General features: G+C 39.8%; 2 protein-coding genes across 4 annotated transcripts in view; one reads left to right on the forward strand and one right to left on the reverse strand.

The window, feature by feature from the left end:
- Positions 1-21,198, forward strand: arhgap17b (Rho GTPase activating protein 17b). 3 transcript variants are annotated; one of them, XM_067476356.1, is made up of 21 exons: positions 1-360; positions 4,441-4,480; positions 9,463-9,567; positions 10,288-10,364; positions 10,535-10,646; positions 10,942-11,018; positions 11,246-11,348; positions 11,577-11,645; positions 11,809-11,890; positions 12,429-12,556; positions 13,089-13,200; positions 13,284-13,365; positions 14,545-14,625; positions 14,910-15,023; positions 15,123-15,214; positions 16,194-16,332; positions 17,144-17,446; positions 18,029-18,150; positions 18,229-18,636; positions 19,284-19,335; positions 19,876-20,015. In XM_067476356.1, the coding sequence occupies exons 1-20, from the start codon at positions 308-310 to the stop codon at positions 19,289-19,291; spliced, it is 2,307 nt and encodes a 768-aa protein (XP_067332457.1). In that variant the 5' UTR covers positions 1-307; the 3' UTR covers positions 19,292-19,335; positions 19,876-20,015. The 3 variants fall into 3 exon arrangements, with proteins under 3 accessions (XP_067332457.1, XP_067332456.1, XP_067332458.1); XM_067476355.1 differs by lacking the exon at positions 19,284-19,335 and having other exon boundaries at positions 2-360; positions 19,876-21,198; XM_067476357.1 differs by lacking the exons at positions 17,144-17,446; positions 19,284-19,335 and having other exon boundaries at positions 6-360; positions 19,876-21,198.
- The window catches only part of slc5a11 (solute carrier family 5 member 11), a 7,439-nt gene continuing 5,043 nt past the window's right edge, over positions 21,010-23,405 (reverse strand). Inside the window, exons 13-16 of the mRNA XM_067476363.1 lie at positions 22,824-22,992; positions 22,292-22,507; positions 21,730-21,895; positions 21,010-21,633 (exon numbers count right to left, since the gene is read on the reverse strand). Of these exons, the coding sequence (XP_067332464.1) occupies positions 21,401-21,633; positions 21,730-21,895; positions 22,292-22,507; positions 22,824-22,992 (784 nt within the window). The 3' untranslated portion in view covers positions 21,010-21,400. The remainder of the gene's footprint in view (positions 21,634-21,729; positions 21,896-22,291; positions 22,508-22,823; positions 22,993-23,405) is intronic.

The following is a 23,405-nucleotide window of genomic DNA, read 5'->3' on the forward strand; positions in this document are numbered from 1 at the left end:
GCAGCTACAGTAGGGAAGTAAAGGCACTTCCTCCTTCCTACCACACTAACCAGTCAGTTTAAGATTAGTGTCTGTGAGCAACATGAGGCTTGTCTGCGTCTCTTTCTGGATGGAATAGCCAATGTCACCAGCCTCCACCAGGGAAACAGTTCGGTTGTAGAGTGGAAAAGTGGTCGGAGAGCAGCCGTTCCTGCCACAATGGCCGAGACGTAGCGCAACTTTTGGATCCACGGCGGATGAACGTCTGCGCTCGGCGGTGCCACGAACTTTTTCAGTATCGCAGGAGAAACACGGGAGACGCAGAACCATGAAGAAACAGTTCAATCGCATGAAGCAACTTGCCAACCAAACAGTTGGAAGGTGGGTGTTTACTTTGACAACATGCACGGCGCCAGGATCAACATGTCGTGAATTTACACTCAAGCAAGACAAACGCCGATGTTGGTTTTCGTAATTTTTTTGTCAAAACATTGGCGCACTTCTCCATTGTCATCTGTCTCCTTGTTGTGGGCGGTGTCGGAAGGGCTGGGCGAGCGCGCGCGCGTGTGTAAAACCTGGATAATTGGCAGGAAAGTTTGAAATGTCAGCAACTTACATAACTTTGATGGTCAATTTCCAGTGTGACTAGCTTGATGGAAATGAATTGGCAAAATCAAGGGCTTCCCAGATTGCAGATGCAGATTTGCTTTAATTTTCCTTTTATGTTAGTGTATGGCCACAGACTCAGGTGGTAGTAATAAGTTTGATATGTGATTTTGTTAGATTTAGAGCTTCAACTAAAGGATATGTTTTTTTAGCCAAGTGATTTTTAGGTTTCTTGCTTTCTTTGCTTAGCCACTTGATTAAAAAAACGATTGACTGTCTTCCTATGGATTAACTGATATCTATACTGATATAAGTGATTAACTATGTTTGAATTATTATTATTACAGCTGTAGTTAGAAAAAATGGCCAAGATTTTCTTTAGCAACACATACAAGTCAAATGTCTCTTTTTTTTAAATTCTTCAGAAAAAAAAAACTATTTTTTGCAAAGTCAGCATTCAGTTGTATCATTTTGCAGGCTGTTAAACTAAACAGTTTCTTCAGTTTTAATTAATTACTTTTCCACTATTTCTCTGTTTTTCAGTGTAGCTGAATGATAATACTCTGCTCCCCAAAACTTTATACTAAAACCAGAATTAGTTGTGGGCCCTCTACATCTTTGGGCCACTATAATGTCACCACCTCTGATTTCTGTAGTTTGCATTATCACACTAACACACATATTTCCTGATGTGTGCTGATCCTGTCAGTTAGTTTATACAACACACACACACACACAAATATCTGTCTCATCTCTCTTTCTCTCCCCTCCCTTCATATCTGTCCCCACTGGGGGCCCTGTTCTCTCTCTGCATCCACCACTGGGGCAGTGTCTCCAGTTATTTACTGCACTGATTGTGTCTGCAGATGACATCCTATTAATCTTTCTTCAAAATATCTTTCCAACCAATACCCTGCAGGCACTGACCACATTCCTCCATATGTTGTGTAAGAGCCGTAAACACCAGCAGATCAGAATGGCAACTCGCATATGGAGAGGGAAAAGCATTTTGCAGGCACACACCCAGATTACTGCTGCAGGCAGTTTATCATGCAGAAATTCTCCAGTGACATTTGTAGCACTGCCAGACTAACAGAAAGTAGGAGTTAAAAAAAACAACAATTGAGATTATTAATACGATTTTGGAAAAGGTGGGTGACATGATATGATTTAATCAGTGATCATGAGAAGGACCAAAGTTAAAGTTTTTCCTCTTTCTTTAATTACAGAAAAAGTATAAAGTTGTCTTACTTGGGTATAGTTGGGTCTATGATCAGATTTCTATCATAAAAATAAGCAACACAAAAAAGCCTAAATAAATTTAGGTGGAATTCTAATTTGAGCTGAATGCTAATGCTGAACTAGGCTGACTTTTCATCTTTTCCACCAACCGGTGAATCTGTGTGCTCCTGATGTTGTGATTCTCTGGTGCAGGCACGGAGGCTTTTTGTGGAGTAAGCATTTCCGTGGTTGTTGACAGGGACATAGTTGGAGGGAAGCCAGTTGAAAAGAGGAAGCTGGTTAGATTAACACGCACTTAATTATGTTTTGATTTTTACATACTTGCAGTGTGGTTAAAACACAATAGCCAGTTGGCAGTATTTGAATACATTTACAGCACGGCAATTGGAGTGGGGTGAAACTGTAGGCAGTAAACTAGATGCAGTTTTTTTTTTTAACATTTATGTATGTTTAATGGTCTTATTAGCTTAATACTCCCTTAACATGAAATAGCATGTTGTAGTTAGTATTCGTCTTCAGCTTTCTGTGTCAAAGTGCTTCATGTTTTACTTCATGTTCGGGCGTCTAACATTGTGTAAGTCTATTCTTAGAACAATAGCTGCTGGCCAGGACCAAGCTGTGCTCCAGTCAAATCAATGCTAATTCAATATTGATAGGAATCTAAACTTTACCTCATTTAGCTTTTTCCTTCTCAGGCGACCCAGCACTGCCCAAAGTGTAATGTGATCATGACCATGATGAGTGCGTTGTTATTCTGGCTGCACATCTGACGCCATCACAAATTGTACATTTCATCCTCTGTCCAGCTGTTATAGTAACAATCTCAAGCAAATGTTGTCTAAATATTGTCAGAGTAAAATGTCCAATTTTTGGATTTAAAACTGGTGTTTGAAAGAACAATATTGACACAGCTACATGAATTGGACTAGACATTTAATACCAACTCAAGATGCAACTAACGACTGTTTGATTATCTATTATTGTATCTGGATTTTTCTTTGTTAGTCTTTGTTTTATCACTAAATAGTAGCTCACTGTGACCTCTTAAACAGTATTGTTTCGTCTGGGCAACAGTGTAAAACCAAACATTCACTTTGCCGTCACAGAAAACTATAAGCCCAAAAATATTGAGATTTTTCCCTCAACAAAGTATATTGAATGATAATGTTGTTATTAAAGTAGTTGCTTACTGATTTTCTTTGAGGCCAGGTCTTTTCAGCTCATATTCAAACTGTAGATACGTGACAGTTTTTATACTTGGTGCTACAGTTTTTTTCATTACAGTCAAATAGTAAATCATTCTTCACATATTACTGCAACCTGTATGTAGAATTATCCAAAACGGTGATCTTAAAACTAGAACATTTCACCACTGGAATTAAAATATCTGTTCACAGTACAAGCTTGAGAAGGCAGAAGTGCAGACGAAGGTGTTTTAGATTATCTCTAAGGATATTTCAGGCTCTAGTGAGGTAAGCATGGGTCTGTAGGGTGTAACTTGGGAGGATCTTATTTCTGAGGCTTACAACAATATTAAAGAATAACTCTTGTGAGGGAAAGGGTTAATTGTTCCCTGTGAGATTTAAAGCTATAGTGTGGGCCTGCACTGGCAGAGAGGGGGAGGATGTCCTCTGGGGTTTGAGTTTAAGGATGAAATACATGTGCATATTGGTGTGTGCTTGGCAGGTTTGTTGGATATCGATACGATGAGTGATCGGCTCTCACGCTGAGCAAGATTCAACCCAAGAAACACAGAACAATGATTAGTCTCTGAGTAATGGAGAAAAATCTGCAAGGGACCTTTTGAGGTCATATACAAAGGTCATGTGAAGAGTTTTTTCACATGTCATGGAGGTGATTTTTGGCATTTTATTAACATTTCCTAGAAGCTCAGGAGCAACGTCACAGTATCCTATTTTTTGCAGATTCTGCTACAATGTTCAGTTTGTTTCAGACAAAAACAAGCCACTTGGCAACTCCCTCTCTCCTCCACACTAACGCACACACCTTCCCCTGTTGCCATAACAAACAAGGTGCAGATGACACAACAGGAAGTGTGTGTTCGGACAGGGTGTAGGAATCCACCAGGTCCACCATGGAAACAAGTCCAAGGCAGGGATTGTGATGGGCTCATCCTGCATTTGTGGATGCAGGATGAGCATGGGTGTACAAATGGAACCAAATACTTCACGCTGACTGATATGTTCCCAGCACATTTCACATAAACAGTGTGTAACTTTCCTGCAGGCACTCTGTGCAAACTGCAGACAGGTTGGGCTGGATAGAAGTTTCTGCTTTAGCTTGATGGTCGTATTTGCTGTTCATCAGCTGTTTTTCTGCCACAGGTTAGGTCTTGTTTAATTCAAATAAAACCTGTTTGTTTGATCGATAAGAAGATGTGAAATGTCAAAGAAGTGCAGTTATTTTTCTAACACCAAGGAGGAAAAACATAGTGAAAAACTATACTTACTGTCATATTTTGGATTGCATGATTTTTTTTTTTTAGACTTGTTGAATTTTGTCTAACCTTTTTATGTTGAATGTGCATTTTGCTTTGTTCAAGTCTGCTTGTTGTTGATTTTTGACCTTTTGTGTTTGTGTTTCTCTAAACAGGGCTGAAAAAACTGAGGTGCTGAGTGATGATCTCATACAGGTGAATATGGCAATCTTATTTCTTAATGTTCATGTACATCAGACATAAACTGTACCTAATTTCCTAATGTTGAAAGTACAATGGGGTTTACCATTCAGCCACTACCTGGGGTGGGTAAGCACACACCAACACAGTAATATTTAATATGACAGCTGTGTAGTGGTGATGTAATGAGATAGACCTGCTTTTGAAGTAGTGAAATGGTCAGGGTTTTCTGCCTAATGTTGGCTAAACACACTCTTACGTAAATAAGATAGATGAAAGATAAAAATAAGCAGTAATAGATGAAAAAGGTTTCAATCTGAAACTACTTTTAATAAACATTTTTCAAGTAAACTTCAAAATATTCTCCAAATGTGCTGTATCAATCTTCTTAAATATCTTTTTCTTGTTGATCGTAAACTTAATACATTTTGGTTTGGGGCTTTTAAATAGTATTGAAGAAGTAATTAAAATATTTCACCTTTTATTTGTGAAAAATTATAAAGGGAAATGCTACAATGTTAGGTAAAAATGATCAATATAGAAACCTGTAGTGTAAAACCATGAAACGTGAAAGCACCTGCAATGCACAACATGTAGAATTTTGTGCCACTCTTCTTTTTTTGTCAAACCTTTGAAACATTTGTGTTATTGCATTAAACCCCGATCAGCTCCATTTGTGCCAGCTCTCGCCGGTACATATTTTCATTTTAATTTAAGCGTGCAGTTAATTTTCTGTCACCCTTGAAGAGTGTTATGTCCTGCACACCAGCTAACCCGATTTAGTTTACAAAAGTGTATCTAAGTGTGAAACGTGCTCTTTTAGGAGTGGAGAAGAGTGAAATACAGAAGCTATCATAGGACACACGCATGCCTCAAAGTCTCTGTTAAAGTCATCATACCTTAGCAGCTTGTTGAGGCCAAGCGTCTGCAGTCTTTGAGTACATAAGTTGGTGCGGAGTCTTTCATTCACTAATGCCTCTCAAGAACAGAGGTTTTGTACCAGGAGAAAAGTTTTTGTGTGTGTGTGTTTTTTAATTATATATATATATATATATATATATATATATATATATATATATATATATATATATATATATATATATATATATATATATATATATATATATATATATATATATATATATATATATATATATATATATATAATTCAAACTGTGAGATCACTACTAGGAGGTGAGTGTGAATTAATACGAGAGCGTGAGAACGTCAGGGCTTGTGTACAGGAGGAGCCGTTGTGGCACGAAGAAGAGATGGAAAGGAAAGTTCCAAGGAAAAGCTTTTATCATTGGTTTTCAGCACTGAACTTAAGGTTTTACGACCTGTAGTAGTGAACTTTGAACCCTAGTGTGGTTCACATAAAGTAATACACAAAGTTTAATTCTTCTTATTTATGAAAAGATACACTAAGACTACTATTTTGCTGTAGTGGAGGCAGTGGAAAACAGACTGGGGGAGGGACAGTTATATTTTCCTTATTTTTATGGTCCTAAAGGCACAGAGCAATTGACCCAGCCCTCACTGTAGTCTTTGGTCCTTGTCCTGAACGCCAGGAACTTTGTGCTGCGTTAGACATTCCTTTAGCTCCAGCTCTCACAGAGGACTGTGATTGTCAGGCAATCAGTGGAAATTGCTTGGACGTCTTTTGGCATAACAACTTGAGCTCCAATTTGCTCGTCAAAATCTACAGAAATTCCAAAAAGACATTAGACGGTCATTCACTTTACAGATGTGCTACCTCTTAACGGTCATCTGTACAAAAAATGAAGTTCACAGTTTTCTGATTCAATGATTGAAAGAGAGTCAACATTTAAATTTGATAACAGAAGCCGAGTAACTTTTCCCTCTTTCCTTTCCCCTCCCCTCATACACCCACACCCCCTTCTTCAATATGAAATTTGACACTATGATTTCCATTATGTCTTTTTCAATTTTCCATAGTCCTTTGCATTGGTTAAGGTATTTAACTTGTTTGGACACATTTGGACTCAGTAGGGGAGTTGAGGAGTCTGTCAGGCTGAATTGTATTGCTGCCAGTCTTGTGTCGTATTTGAACACAGTTCATAAATGATAGCCTGCTGTTGTTGTGGATACTGGAGCTTACTCACTGTACTGTGTGTTAAACAGGTGTCTGTCACCTAAACAACAGTGGGTCAAAGAGAAAAGTCTAAAGTTGGCTATAACCTGACCCTGTTTGAAGTTAATGCACTTGCTGTCTCCTGCACAAGCTTTTATTTTATTTATTTATTTTTACATTTTATTTATTTATTTTTACATGTGTAAAGATGAATTATTTTTAAAAATTAGTTGTCCATGAATAACTTTGCACCTATAAAATGCAACCTCAGAAACGAAGGAATAAAACACATTATCCAAAATATCCAACTGCTTTTTTGAGAACACACAACATTTTGTGATGCTACTGCATTTCAGTTCTGTTCCTGCTTCGTCATTTAGCCAGCCTGCCAACAAGGTCAGCCAGTTAGTAATCATCCAACTAGCCAGTCAGCCAGCCCATTAGTTAAGCAACTATCCAGTCAGCAAAAGCAGCTCCAACCCTGAAAACAAAACTGCCTCCTCTCTGACTCACTCAACGTTCAACATTTTCTGTTGTGGGAGGTCAGAGGTCGTCAGCTCTCTTCACTGTTTTTTCATTGCTGTCTGGAAAAAAGATGGCAGTAATGTGCCTATAAACCTTTGGCCAACTTCTAAACTGAAGAGGCAAGAGGAAGGGATTGTCTCTGTTCTTTTAATCCTCGTGTGTGCTTGTCTGTACCAGCGATCTGGGAGTTTTCCTGTTTTTTTTGTTTTTTTTCCTTACTTTTTCTTCAACCCTGTGACTTCAGTTTGTCAGGGTGTTTCTGTGGGTGTGTAGAAGTCTCTATCTTTTAGTTATTATTGAGTTTCTCTACAAGGACGGTTTTTCTCCTGTGAGCAAAGTGATACTGACTAATTAAAAGTTAAGAACATCTGACCAGACCTGACTACTCATGGGTTATTATCTATGACAGACAAGTTGGCTAGAAAGAGATATTTAAATGTTGAGAAACTCTGTATATAAATTGTGTCAAAAAGACTGCAGGTCAGTATAAGAGACATGATATTTTATAAATGTATATGTACTTTAGGATGTTTTGAAGTACACTCATGGAAAACTCTTTCCATTAGCACAGACAATGTGATCCCCCAGTGTATCCAGTCTACTGTACCGCCCACACTGCAGTCACTCAGTCATTTGGCACAGAGAGTTAGAAGTCTGGATCCAATCGAGTGATCACCAGATATAGAGCTGCAGAATAGAGCGTGCATTAATCAGACCTGGAGGATCAGCTGAATGGTGAGCGAATCAGTTGGATACAGGCAGAAGAGCCAAGTCCAGTTGTGGTCTGGCATCAGGCAACAGCTGCAGGATAGAGGGAGGAGGAAAAGTACAGTATGTGTGTGTGAGTGAGAAAGTCTGACTAACTCTTATTAGTGAGGAAAAAGGGCAAGATGAGTATAAGACAGTAAAATGATGGGCCTTCAGTTACAGTGACACAGCTGGATGTTTACACAGAAACAGGAAGAGGAAGTGAATACTTGGAAGACAGACAGTTAGTTGGATGCAGAATCAGCATAACAGTGATACTACAAGCACAAAACTGTTTAACTTTCGTTTCAATAATGGTGACAAAGTTTATTGATGTCACAAACATTTCAAATTATCCAGTTAAGGATATGGAGCATTACAGTTTATTCATCAGTTCATTTCACTCGTGTGGAAAACATCTGAAATATACTTTAAACGTTAAACTGGCATTTCGCACAGATTTTTCTATCAGTTGCAATATTGTCACAAATGAAGTTGTAATCAAGCAACAGCATCACTGTTGATGTATTCGAGGACACGATGAAATCACACTGCCAACAGTCCAAATTTTTTATTGGGCATTTTTGATAATCATTAACATGACTTTTTCACGGCAATATTGGCTCACGGTGGGGAGAGAACACACGTGAAATGTTGCAGTTTCCTTTGCAATTTAGTCATGAAATGTGATCTGATGATGGCAACTAATTATAGTGTGAATTCAGTTTGTGCTACAGTATGAGATGTTTTGAGACCTGGCGCAGTCATGGAACAGGCCCATTTGTTGTTAGTGATCAATATGGGTGGGACAGTGAATACTGTGATATGTTTGACCTGGTGAAGATCCTCAGAAGGTTGGAAAATTGTCATGTTTGAATACGTTTGTGGTGTGAGATGGTGTGCAGGACTTTTCTTTTTCACAGTGAAATAGGTACAAACTAGTCAATACCAATTGGTATTTGCCTTCTTTCGGACTTTATTAAGGAATTCTGGTATTTACCAGATATGACTGATTCATGTAAAGCAATAAATTGCTTTACTTTTTGACTTTTGTCATCCTCAGTCACTTGCACCTGCAGTGAGACTTAAAGCTCTGGCTGCCCAGAGGGTTGGAAATTAGTATGCAAATGTACACTCTGGAAAATAGACTATTGTCATCTATATACAATGTATAAAACATTGTTTGTAGATAAGAGCTTGTAATGTGTTAAACCACCAGATCAGGAAGCCATCAGTCTGTAGTCAAAGCTATTCATCTGTTTTCCTTGATAATATCTCTGCATTTCATATGCTACAATACAGTACAAAACAAGGAAGTTTCCCTGTTTTTAATAAAGACCACAATGCGTCAGACTGTGTTACTTATCGGTACGGATTCCTTCCATCTGGCTGTCACTGCTGCCTGTTGTAATGCTAGACAAACAGCTCTAACATCCTCCATCATTTTTCAAACACCCGAGCAGGAAAGAACGTTTTGAGATTATCGTGCACTTGTGTGGCATCTGTGTTGGTTTTGTAGCCCTCACCTGTTCAACAGGAAAATCTGCGTGTGTGCGCTGAGAACATGAACTGTCATTGCAGAAGTAATTTTTTTCTAACATTGCACTTTGTGTCCTATTTGCACACACAGATCGAGAAACGGTTGGAGGCGGTGCGTTTGGTGGCCCACAACACGCACAAGAGGCTGGTGTCATGTCTGCAGAGTCAACCGGGCACGGACACTGACAAGAGACATGTAAGAAGCACTTCATTTCTACACACCACCGCTTCCTTTAAAGCTGTCTTTATTTGGCAGCTTCGCTGTGTAGACTTTCACAACTAAACTGACCTGTTAGGTGCAAAGTCACGATGTCCACATAAATGTCTTTTATTTTGCTTAAGAGCCTCTGATTGAATCACATGCTACACTAGCATCTCTCTCGGGAATGAAATAAGGCGACGCTTCTGTGACACCATTGTCAATATCAGTACTTTAGTCAGTACTTCTATCTTGTGCTGCGAACATATCTCTTCTTACATAACACAGAGATATGAGCACGACTCAGGAGAAAGATATCCAGCGCTGGCCGGCTCCTGTATAACTGTAGCAAATGTATCCCAGCCACACACATAACTGTTATGTTAATAACTGTTATACTGTTCGTTACGTTGTTACACTTGTTGCTACGTTTTCATTCCAATCATCTAAATCGCGTGTTGTTTGACATATCTGCAGGTATGATGTAGTTTACAAACAAATTCCTTAATAGCACAATAAAGTCATGGCATTAGATAGAACTTACATGTTGATCATAGGGTTATCTTTGAACTGTTTGTTCTCAACAGTTGAGCCAAAACTAAAGCGGAAAAGCAAACCTGTCCAAAAAACAAAAAACTGGCAGATATGTCACGGACAGTGTTTTCTCCTTTGTTGTGACCTCAGTGGACTAAACTTCTCTTATTGGTGTGCTTGCAGAAAAAACTGCCCCTGACAGCGCTGTCCCAGGTCGTGCAGGATGGAAGCACTCAGCTGGGGGAGGACAGTTCTATTGGGTGAGTTAGTTGCCATATATTTTTCTAGTTATATTCAGCCACTGGCATTTGCCTTCAAAGTTAAATCCCAACATTGGAATTGAAATGAATGCGATGCGTTCTTAAAGGGTATCTCGTGTTTTTGTTTACGCTGTGATAATTCTTACATTCCTCCGTGTGTGTTTGAGTAGCAAGATGATGGATGTGTGTGGGGAGACACTGAGCAAAGTAGCCACAGAACTGATGAACTATGAAGTGCAGATTGAGAGAGACGTCCTGGACCCCCTTAACCAACTGGCAGAGGTAAACACACGTAGTTTCACTATATTGTGGTGATACACCCACGTGTTGCTTAGGATGCCTTTAAAGTAAAAGTGATAACTATTCCTTTTATCCTAAGTCCTTTTATCTTGGGTCAGCTTGTCGTTAACTTAAACATTTACTTAGCCTGAACAGACTGTGTACATATCGTGGGTTTTATATCATGATTATTCCACATTCGGCGCAGCCTTTCTTACAGGAAACTTATTTGCAGTGTTGACTATAAATTGCATACCAGTATGTACTCATCCTGTGAGCCTCACTGTTTCTGTCACAGGTTGAGATTCCCAATATACTAAAACAGAGGAAGCAACTTGCCAAGCTGGTTCTCGACTATGACTCAGCCAAGACAAGGTACATGTACACCTGCTTATTATCTACATATAGTAGTATACACAAATGATGCCAGCTATAACACATGTCCTTTGTCATATGGGTCAAGTGTGATACACTTACACTTTGTGAGGTGAATATATTCAAATGTTTGCTTGGTAAGAAAGACAACACTACAAATGAAATCATCACATGCTTAGCGTAGGCATGACCAAGTTTCTCAATACTTAGAATTTATTTGCGTGCAGGTGGTACCAGGCCACAAAGTCCAATAACCAGGCAATGGCAGCTAAGGCTGATTCTCTCAAAGACGAGATGGACGAGGCTCTCAATAAAGTAGAAATATGTAAGGTATGTGCTTGTTTGAAGTCTTTTGCAATGTATAATTTTGGCTTAGCTGGTGCAACACAACAGGGCAATGCTGTAGCATGTATGGTGCTTCAGCTCTGCTGTATATACATGTTAAAGTAATGGGTGCACCTTAAGGTCTACATTGGGGTATAATCAAACCTAAAAACGGGTGGATCATGCACAATATTTTGCCATGAGTTGAAATATATGTATGCATCTCATCCGTAGGACCAACTTTCTGCAGACCTCTACAACTTTTCTTCCAAAGAGGGAGACTATGCACGTTATTATGTCATGGTGAGTGCACCTCAGTTCAAATGACCTGGAAGAAAAATGAAAATGTGATGCAAATATGGTCTCATCCACTATAACCACATTATTAGATGATACAAAGTAAATTCCTGCTTTATTCCATTCAAACACTTCCTGACCTGTGTTTATGTTTGTCTGTATATTGCAGTTATTAGAGGCCCAGGCCGTCTACCACAGGAGGTCTCTGGCAGCTCTGGAGGCAGCTATACCAACGATTCACATACAGCAAGGTGAAGAGCAGCACAATTATTCATAAAATATGCAAATTATATAAAAATAGAATTTGTATGTCTCTTCCTTTTGAGTCAGCATTATTCACCTGTGGTGTGTTTTAAAAACACAAAAAAACTCATAAATGCAGTACATTTTATTTCTGTTTTTATTTTATTATTTAATTAATTTATTTTTGACCGGGGTTGTAAATCAATTAAAAGATTATATTTTATGAAATGAAAGCTAATTTCCTAGTTGGATATACACTCACTGGCCACTTTATTAGGTACACATATACAATCCAATATAGCAGCTCTGCTGTCAAATGTTATAATTTCTTTGTTTTAACTGTGAGAAAGGTGATTATTCTACTCTTGTGAGCCAGTGAGCGTAGGTGTAGCAAGGTCTCCAGTTGGCTTTTAACATGTACGGGATAAATGTGGAGTGATGAAAAGTAAGACTTCACTCAGGGTTGGTAATAGTTAATAGAATCAAAAATGCTGTAAAGTAATAACATCAGTGGAAATAAGTTAATAACTTAATTCTCACGTATAGACTCCTGGATAGAGAAGCCAGCGTTCGGAATGGCCCTGGAGGAACACCTGAAGAGGAGTAACCGTGAGATCGCTCTGCCCATTGAGGCCTGCGTCATGATGCTGCTGGAAACTGGCATGAAAGAGGAGGTGTGGATGGAGTCATGGAGGGAGAAACGCTTTGTAAACTAGGGCAAAGTTGAAAGTTAATGGACCAAAATTTGGACATAAATTTGTAGCCATAAAACTTCACCGCTCCACTCTTTCAGAGCTGAAGGGAGATGTGAGTTATGTGGACTGCTCTCTAGAAATGATGGCACACACAGTCTGGAAACATCTGTTGCCAGGTTGTGGTCAGTTAGCCTTGTGGCTGTGAGAATAAGTAGTGTGTGTGTGTGTGTGTGGGCATCTGTTATCCATTAGCATATTCACTATTAAATTCTTTAAATGTAACCGTATCCCTAGACTCCCCAAGGAGGATGATTTAAATTGAAACAAATCTCTAGTTGCATGTCTGTCCGGTCACAAAAAAGCAATTGCTCTATGAGATATTGACCAACTTTTGTTTGCATTAATTCTCCTTTATTGATACCAACCAAAATTCACTTCTTTAATTTTAGGATTCAACCCAAACACCTGTATTTACCGAAAAGATACATTTTGTTTTATTTTCTCCTTGCAGGGACTCTTCAGAATAGCTGCAGGAGCTTCAAAGCTCAAAAAGCTCAAAGCAGCACTGGACTGTTCCACATCGCAGCTCGAAGAATTTTACTCTGATCCTCACGCCGTCGCTGGTAGAGCCCCTTCTATGTATTCCCAAAAAAATGAAACAAGTTGGTCCAGATAATTTTCTCATGGCTGTTCTCTTTGCACACAGGAGCCCTGAAGTCTTACCTCAGGGAACTTCCTGAACCGCTAATGACGTTTGGCCTGTACGACGAGTGGATACAGGCCTCCAAGTAAGAAGACAAAACATACACAGACACGACTCTCTTACTATCCTGTAAAGCACGCTCACCCTGTGGTAATAAGCTTTGAACACACACCTGAAGCAGTGCACCTGCTTTACAGTTGCATTCGAAGTTATTCAACCCCCACGGCAAATTAGGCGTATTGGCAAAATTGACAAATTTCAGATGTTTGCTATAAACAAATCAAACAAGAACAATTTAAATAGTTCAACACAACTAATAAATGGTTCCTCCAAAAACAATGACTACTGCGGTCCCAAGTCAAGTCAGGTGACCGTATCACACTAGAATCTTCCGGGACTACCAAGCCTCAGTGGACCTTGAGGTTAATTGCGATCATTGTCCTGTTGAAAGGTCCAATGACACCTAAGCTTTATTTTCCTCACAGACGGCATGTTTTCTCCTAGGGTGTCTGGATTCTTGAATGAATCCATCTTTCCTTCCACAAACTGCAGATTTCCAGGGCCAGAGAAAGCAAAGCAACCTCAGAGCATCACTGAGCAACCACTGTGCTTCACTGTAGGCAGAGTGTTTTCTTTTTTAGTGTATGCTTCAATGTTCTTTCTCCACACACACCACTGTTCCAAAGGCCCAATTTTACATTATCAGAACACAATTCCAACCCTTCTGTGGCTATTTTTATTATTTTGAGCGTATCGGAGCCAACTTGTCTTGTGCGTTTGGGTCAGTAGTGGTGTATTTCCTGGAGTTGTGGCATGGAAACCTTTAGCGTTTAGTATTTGCCTTACTGTTCAAACTGAAACTCAGTCCCTGTAGCCACCAATTCTTGCTGCAGGTCTTTTTCAGTCACTCTAGAGTTTTTTCTATTCTTCAACTTTAAGCTAGTGAACTACGCTTGCAAAAGTGTCTTGAAGAACGTTCAGTGCCTTTGCCATCTTTATGTATCCTTTTACTTTTTTGTGAAAGGCAATGATCTCTTCTCTGAACCTTCTTGCCAATTCTTTAAACTTGGCCATAATAATAATATTCAAGAATAAAATTTGGAATAATGTTGAGACTGAAGTAGTCATTAATTTTGGGTTGAATTTGTCAGCTGAAAGCTTGTAAATTTTAGCCAAAACACCTCATTTTTTAATGAGTTTTTTTGAGTGCTGTAGACAGTCTGGTGCCTCTGTAACAAGCAAATAAATGTGTGCATGATTTCAGTGTGTCAGACCCTGATAAGAGGCTTCAGGCTCTGTGGGTGACATGTGACCATTTGCCAAAGACTCACAAAGCCAACCTCAGGTAAGAGCATTGTCTATGCAAGTTGTATAAAGTGTTCAGATGATGCAATACACTGTGTTATTGTCACGGTGGGTTTCTTATAAGCAGGGGTATTGGGTGTATAGAGTTAATTTCAGTTCCACTTTTCACTTTCATAAGTTAGAAACAGCAAATGCAAGATATTTTGCAGTCAATTTAATAGAGACCGGTCTCACGCGTTTGCTATAAGTCATTCTGAGATTATGAGTTCCTCAAAGTTGTAACCCACTTGCAAGATGCCAAAGCAACTTGTGTGTCTATTGCAGGTATCTTGTAAAGTTCCTCGCTAAACTGGCTCAGGACAGTGATGTTAATAAAATGACTCCCAGCAACATTGCCATTGTGCTGGGACCCAATCTGCTCTGGGCCAAGACTGAGGGGTAGGAAAAAACTTGCACACATTTTACTTTACTATCTAAAGTTGGTCAAGCCAGCTGACCTGCCTCCTCTCTCCTTTTACTTTCTGTGTTTGCGTTCAGGACTCTGGCAGAAATGGCGGCAGCAACATCTGTCCATGTAGTCGCCATCATTGAGCCAATCATTCAACATGCTGATTGGTTCTTCCCTGAGGGTAAAACACCTATGTTGTATTTGTAATGATACCTTTTCTCTCTGTTACCCTAAAGAAGTCAAATTGAGCAAAATGTAACTAAAGGGGTGAAGTCACTATTGGTTATTTACCTGACATGTTGTGTTATCACACTTTTTGCCATTAAATGCACATTTGCAAAAATGTTTTTAAAAAGTTTTTTAGAGAGGAATATTAAGAGCTGACATATCCTCAACACATTTTTTGACCTGGTGATGGCGCTAGGTGAAGAGTCATAGCATGGCCCGTGGATGATGGGAATGTCTGTACCGCATTTTTTAGCAAGTCTGACAAAAAAAAAAAACAAGAATTACTGATTATTACATACTGTTGCTATTGCTGTAAACTATGCTTCCCTCAGTTAAGTTTAGGATTTTTGTGTTTTTCTTTGTATTCTCCAGTGGTTAAAGTGCAAACCCTCACATTTTAATGGCATTAGTAATCTCACCAATTCTCTTTGTAAATATGGTATGTTTCAAACTGTTGTTTTTGGTAAGCCTAACGTTTGATTAATGTCTCTAATTTGGAAATAATACTATTGTTTATTGTTAACTGCATTTTATTGGATTGAAGCTGTACTATGCACATTGATGATAGGGTTTATTCTACAGCAATGGTTTTATTTGGAGTCCTCTGCTTCAGTGTGGCTCCTTCGACTTTCTGTTGTGGAATTTGGGTTCTCATGTTGATGAGCAGAAGCCAAATCTTCAAATGTGATTTGAGCAAATGAGCAAAGGAAAGATGACTGCTCTCGCTCAGGGCTCTCTTATACAGTAGTTACATGAAGTAGGCACCTAAACACATCAGAACAGTTGCAAACACTGTAAAGCCTCTGTTCCGACTGTTCTGCTTTTATGAAACCCGTGTACATTAACCAAATAATTTTGTTAAATACAAATTGTTGGATGCTGTAATTTCCTCATTGTAATATTAGTCATTTCTGTATTCTTCTTCCCTCCAGAGGTCGACTTCAACGTGTCGGGCATGTTCGCCATGCCCAGCCACCCTCCAACCCCAGACCCTGAATCCAGCCTGGATAGGAAACGCCCTGGCAGCCTGGTGGGGCAGGAAGGGGACAGTCACACTCCCCGTAAAGACAGGTACCTGTCTCGCCCCAACCTCAGCCTCAGCCTGCCGCTCACGCTCTCATCCCGTCCCAAGACACTGAGCAGGCAGGAGTCGCGGGGCCCTACCGTGTCGGCCCTCTATGTAGTGGCTGACGAGTCCATCACAGTCACTGAAACGCCCACTGAAGATCTGCCCAGTCCCGACTTCAAGGCTGTGCTGTAGCCCAATGTAGCTCCCATCAACTTAGTCACTGATTGATCTAAGAAGGGAATGATGTTTGTTGTCATTGTTTTCACCATATTTCTGTGTTTAGGTGATATCAGCACATGCTAATCAGTTATGTTTACTCAAAGATGGTACAGAGAATGATGAACGACATAATTTAATGAAACACAAATCATTTTCAATATTGTTGGGATACCACTTTGTCTTTACTTATAACTCTCTTGTGTTACTCTTGTGTACGCTTTTGTTATCTCCTTTATTTCCAATTAAAGCTTAGGTTATACTTTAGGTTGCTGGTTTTATGTTTTCTGTGGGCTTCCTTGCATATTTGTTGGTATGGTGTGGCACATGTGTTCTATGTCCTTGCAGCCATGTCGCAGTTTTAAAGTTTTTCTATTTAAAAGGTCACTGTTGTGGTTTTATGTCCTTGTCGGGGTTCTTCTTTCTGATCTGGTTTTACTGAACCCAGGAAGTGGCGTCTCTTTCTGTTTCATGCTTCATTTCTTTCTTTTCTGTCTGTCTCCGCTCTTGCTGGGTTTTTTCTGTCTCAGTCTCTTTCACTGTCTGATGGCGTGTGGTTTGCCCTCCTGAACTCTCTCCCCTCTCCCCCCTTCCTAGCACTGTTAACAAACAGCCGGAGCCCATTCCACGTAGAACCAGCGCTGTAAATAGAAAGCAGCCACAGCTAACCTCACCCACCTTCCAACCCCCACTGCCCCCTCTGGAAATCTGGGGTCCTTCCCACCCTGAGCCACAGCCCCAGCCTCTGTCCACGGCTACAGAGGCTGAGCAGCTTGGCTTGAATGGAGCTGGTAGTGCTGCTGCTGGTGGTGGTAGTGGTGGTTGTCTGGGTGGTGGTGGGGTCCAGGTAGCTACAGTGCAACCTCAGGTTGTACCCCAGCTCAGCGCAGAGGAGAGCAGGTAAGAAGCGAGCTGAGGTAGCAACAATACTCCACCGCCTGCTCGCAGCCAATCAGCCAACCTGGAGCTCTACCCACTCTTTGTTTGTTATGTGTTTAATTGATCTTTGAGTTTGCAGTTTCAATATCAGAAATCATAATATAAAAAAAATCTGAAGAATAACAATGTCTACAATGACCAAAGCTTTAAATTTGGCACCATTCTAACAAATTAAAAATGCAAATGAAAATCATGTTATGCTTTCTTTACAGATAACCTTTATCCTACCCCTCTCTCTCTGTGCTCGCTGTGATGATTGTCTATTTTTAAAATTATAGTTGCTTCCTTCCTTTCAGCGTGTCTGCGTGTTTGACTGCTCTGTCTTCTGACTTTGCATGCAGCGTTACAGTACCTTCCTTCAGTCTTTGAAACAAGCTTATTTTCTGATTTTGCATCTTCTTTACACTTTTTTTTTTAAATACATAGTAATTTGTGCAGTACTATGTATTATGCATGACTTCTTGAACCATCACTTGCTCGTTGAATGCAAACCACGGATGACATGTTTATTTATTGACATTTATAATTACTGTATTTATACAGCCCAGCCCGTGAGATGATGTCCACTCCCCCTCCCCAGAGGAATGGTTCCGTCCATCTTACAGTAGGAACCCCTCAGCCTCAGGGTGGGTCCAGAGGGCCTAGTCCACACATGGTCCGCAGAGGTGAGAGAAAGGGCATTCCCATTATGTAATGTCATTGATATCACTAATATGATGACATAACTGTGTTTTCTTTTGAAGGCACCAAGAAGCAGGCCCCAGCTCCACCAAAACAAGCAAGCCCCTTCTCCTCCCAGCCCACTAACACCCAGGCACCAGTTACTCCTCAGTACCCACCCATCACACCTCGACGCAACCCCAGCAAAGACAGCTTAATCCAGGCTCCGAGCCACCCGCCGCCACAGCCTCCTCAAGCCCACCAAGCCCAGGGGGAGACTGAGCCCTCTCCCCCCAGCTCTCCCACCCTTATCGACACTCATGATGTATCCCACTCCACCCTTCTGCATTCCTACCACTCTGGATCTCTCCCTCGGCCTTCCAGGCCAGTTCCAAGGCCACGTCCTCGACCCAGCATGCCACCACCCCCACAACCTGCAGCAAGCGACAATGGAAACGACCTGTGCAGCTCCTCCTCCAAGATCATAACCGGTAACTCGTGACTTACAAATTGTTGTTTGTTTTCAAAAGTTTAATAGTAAGACAGTGTGCCAGGGCTAGTGTGCAGTATCATTTTATTTGAATAGTTATAAAAAAGCAAAATAGTTTGCATTTAGAATTATGAATTAAAAAAACATTATTAGTTTTCATTTAATATTGCAACAAACTTATTGGCTGAAGCAGCCTCACTCCCTGTGTGTTTGTCTGCACAACATGAACTGTATGATCAAGTTTTTCCAGTGGAAAATCTCATCTAGCTCCTAATAGAAGATCTTTGGTGTGGTCACTTTGTAGTGCAGCAGTGCAGATCTATGACTGACTGGTGGAAAACACATTCAGAGCCTTTATGTAACTCGGTGTAGAAGTACCACAATTACTTACTTGATTAAATAACTGTGTACAAATAACTCTTCAGGGATGTTTGACATTAGACAGGATTTCTTATTATAAGCAGCAACTGAAATCACTCGCTGGTCGTCTGCACATACTCAATTCAGTATTGGCTGATTTCAGCTTCCTCTCAAGGGCATTACTTTATTTAGCTTTCTGGCTTTTGGTTTCACAGTCTCACAATGCCTAGAACACTAAAAGTAACTGTGGTGACTTGAAGCATGACAGGAAATGTGTAAATATTTCAGATGTGTGAACTGCTGGCCTGCCTGTAAGATGAGCTTTGCAAGGCAGGTGATGGTAAGGATCTGATTGGCTGATGCATTGGCCTTGCTTCTGTTTTTACTGCATGTTTGTGTGTCTGTGTGGGGGGCAAAAATGCAATGCAGCCATTTGCTCATTTTAGTATATGCATACCGTGTACGTGTATTTAAGTATATTAGTATGTATTTATGGGTTTGTCCTGCACTTTTACTGACACTAACATGCTTGTGATTCCCACCCTATTGCTGAGGTCGGGCGGCTTTTACCTGCTAATACTTTTTGTAACATTGCCCTAAACATACTAAGCTTTAAACCACCAGTGTGCTGTGTTTCTTGCAATTTTTGAATAAAGCTATGTAAAAAATGTTACACATTTGAAGTTTAACACACCAAAGATGCTCTCTAAAATTAACCTCCATCCCTAAAATGAAATTAAATATTGGCTAGATTTACTAATGAGAGCAATCCTTGGTGTCTTACAGAGTGTAAACGTTTGATTTGTTGCTTGAGCTCAAGTTTGAGACACATCTGAATTGAGATATTGGCTAACTTCTCCCCCTTAACTGTTATGTACAGACGGAGGTCTGGTCCTAAAGGGGATGGGACGAGCCCTCATCCCCGAGGTAATTGTGGACCACCAAGAGGAAAGCTCTGCTGGTCAAGAGCCCACCATCACCACCACCCCAGCCCCACCCGCAGACCCTCACATCCAAACAGAAAGCACTGCTCTGTGAAAAAGTAAAAATTAAAAAAAGAGGGATGCGGGTCTTTAAAATGTGCCCTCACTCAACTGATCCCAATCAAATATCAGAAAGGTAAACCAAATGCATCAGGTCGCTGCTCTTTCATCTGTTATACTGACTCAAACCAGAAACCTCATTGTAAGTTCATCACAGTGGTGGTTTAAGCCACAAAACATCTATCTGACTATCACTTACCATATTAGATCTTACATTGAACTCTGTTTGCTCAATATACTGCTGCATATTTTAATAGTGGACTGAAGAGTCTTGCTAGACAAAATGACGTGGGACTTAAATGTAAACTCAACATAGCATCTAAAAGCTTTAACAATTGGCCATCACTGCTAAAGTCTGTAACTCTGATTATAGAACCACGTCTTATTAAGCAGCTTAAATGTTTGCGGGTATGCTAACATATGTTAGCAAACTCCTTTTGATCTATTTATCATGCTCCAGAATCAGATTCTGACATGCTTCTTTTTCTAGTTTGTCAGTCTCAGCTAGCTAAACATGACATTCTGCTTAAAAGACCTTTTTAATAATTATCACAAAATACAGCACCGCACTATAAAAGTCCTAAGAAGTGGGTGAGGGCCTAAGGAATAAACCTAAATTTAGAGGTGCTCAGTTTTTTTATGGTTAATGACCAAATACTTTGGAAAGAGTGCAATATAAAATGCAGGTATCATCAGTGGCATCCTCTCTACATTCATTTTTTGATTTACAGGCAGTTTTCCTTTCCTTTATGTCTAGTAATCCAATGGGTGGAATTTATTATTTTTCGATTTGTATTTTTACTTTTTTTATTAATTTGAACTTTGACTTGATTTTTCCAAGTTCAAAATGGCTCCCAAATGTTTTGAATGAAAAGGGTCTTTTTTTTTTAAACAATTACAATTTGTTGCAATTTTTAAAAGTATTACCAGTACATAGATTCTAGCTGATCACTCCAACTCAGGCTCAAAGCTTAGTACAGCCAAATGATTGAAACATTCTGTGTGTGTTTTTTTTTTTTTTTAAATCCCAGCTGACAATCTTAAATTGACAGGTTATTTTTGTGCTCTTTATTTTCTTTGCATTTTTATGGTGTTTTTCTCAGATATTCATCATACAATGCATAAAGTTGTTTTAATAATAAAAAGATTGTTCAACTGTTCAGCATTGTACAGTGTTGTCAGCTTTTCATAAATGTGTTAACATTTAGTTCTTCATGACAAATCTGGTGTCACACAAAATTGTGTTCTACATCTTAGTTGAATTTGTGTATAATTTTACGACTTAAATGCATGGAATTGTCAAACAGCAAAAACACTAAAACCTGTCCATACCCCGTGATTGCCTAAAAACTATTGTGCCTGTCAACCCCAGTAGCCAATGATAAAGGCAGTTACAGAAAGGCAAATTATGAGGTTGGCATTTACAATGTGTTGTAAAAGTGGCTTTTCTTCTAAAGAACAGACTGACTGTTCAGGTGCAGGGCATGTCACAGGGTTATTCTCTCCTTCCTTCCTTCTTTCCATCCCACACAGCCAGTAGAGGGCAGACATCAGCCTGGACTGACTCTGGACGCTGGACATGGAGGATGAATTTTCTGGAGAGTACAAAACAGAGGAAACACTGACTAGTTCAGTGGGTCTGTACAGTGGACAAAATGACAAATGGAAGGGCGAGCAGAACAGAGACGCACCTTTCCTGTCATGACATGGCTCTTTATTGCTGTTTTCTTTGTCTTCCCCAATCTCCTCTGACTGGCTGATGATCACTTCTAAGGTCCTAATGCTCTGCTCCACTGAGAAGACATGCTCTTTAGGCTCCACGGGGTCCAACCTTGTGAACCAGGTGAGGTGACTGATCTGTTTAAAAAAAAAAAGAAAGAAAGAAAGGAAATTCACACCAATCAAAGTTAACTTCCAAAGAATCAACAATCTGATTTATTTTTTTCTCTTAGACATTACAGAAGCGAATATTTAAAGTTAGGCAGTATCACAAAACTGCCCACTGTAAATCAGGTCACTATAACAGAAGATGTTTGTGTGTAGTGTATAGTATTGTAACCGTAGAATGAGGTGTTACTGACACACAGTGGCATTTTAGAATAATTATAATGAGCAGATCCTTGTATTGTCTTTAATTTTTACATTTGACTTACATTTATTCTATAGTAGTCGATATGACTGTATATTAATATATATTAATGCATATTAACTTAGAAATTAAGCCTAAAACTAGCACGGACTCTGTGACTTCACCTGTTCTGGCTTGGGTTCCTCTGTGGCCAAGCTGACTGTAACCACCACAACCAAAGTGATAAAAGACAACATGGTGGAGAAGTAAAGGTAATGGACGTATTTCAACACCGCAGGCCTGTCATCCTCCTCATAGCACAGGGGCGCAGGGTAGATAAAGTCCAACAACATGCGAATGCAGCCCACAGACAGACCAACAACCAGGCCCCAGAATGCACCCTGTAGGAGTGAGGTTAGGCGAGAAGGTTTAAGTCAAAGGCACAAACACACATCTGGGTGTTTAACTAGATTAAATTTAGTTTTAATCATCCAGTCAAAAGAACACTGAATGTGACAAATCTCACCCAAAAGTCAGATTTCCCACATTTTCCTTGACTTTTCTACTCTCTTTAATAAGGTATTAGATCATCATTAATCAAATATAAAACTGAAAATGACAGATTACATAAAGATTCAGCCCCTTTAAAGTACCTCACATAAATAATCACTGGTACAGCCAATGGGTTTTTAAAGTCACACAGTTTCACATATTTACTTTCTCATTAGTCCTCTTCCAGAAGCAGCCCAAGACAAAGATGATGGAGACCGGAGGTTGTAAGTAGGTGCTAATGGACTGAATGTAGATAAAGAGTTGCCCCCCCTGACTGGCCTGGACAACAGGAATCCACAGCACGGACACCACAACCAGCACAAGCACAAACATCCTATGGGTACATTCATAAAAACTAAACCATGAATTTCAGTTGTGCTGGATAATTTAGTCACTATGCAGCTGGGATTTGCATACATCTGAGCAACACTGTAAAGTCAGGCATGCGGCTGCATGTGTGTAAAGGCTAGAGAAGAAAATCTGGAAAAGTAATCACATAGGAATATGTGGAAAGAGGGGTTATGGTTTGGGTGAACATAAGAGAAAAATTGAATAGGTTTATATGCAGTTTGGAGAAGGATTTCATCCAAAATGCATTATAATACCATATGTGGTTACTTGTAGAAAAGAAGATCTCCAAGTTAGTATAAAATATTCCTGATTGTATAAGCCTTTATCCTAAGACCTGGAAAAAGCCGCCAGCAGGGTGGCCTACTTTGGAGAGGCTTTTTCTCAAAACAAAATATG

Source organism: Channa argus, chromosome 15 (assembly GCF_033026475.1).
Source record: "Channa argus isolate prfri chromosome 15, Channa argus male v1.0, whole genome shotgun sequence".
Taxonomy (NCBI): domain Eukaryota; kingdom Metazoa; phylum Chordata; class Actinopteri; order Anabantiformes; family Channidae; genus Channa; species Channa argus.

Coding starts and splice junctions, on each gene's coding strand:
- arhgap17b (XM_067476355.1), top strand. CDS start 308: ATGAAGAAACAGTTCAATCGCATGAAGCAACTTGCCAACCAAACAGTT. Junction 15,024..15,122: donor CTCTGGGCCAAGACTGAGGG/GTAGGAAAAAAC, acceptor GTTTGCGTTCAG/GACTCTGGCAGAAATGGCGG. Junction 17,447..18,028: donor CTCAGCGCAGAGGAGAGCAG/GTAAGAAGCGAG, acceptor GTATTTATACAG/CCCAGCCCGTGAGATGATGT.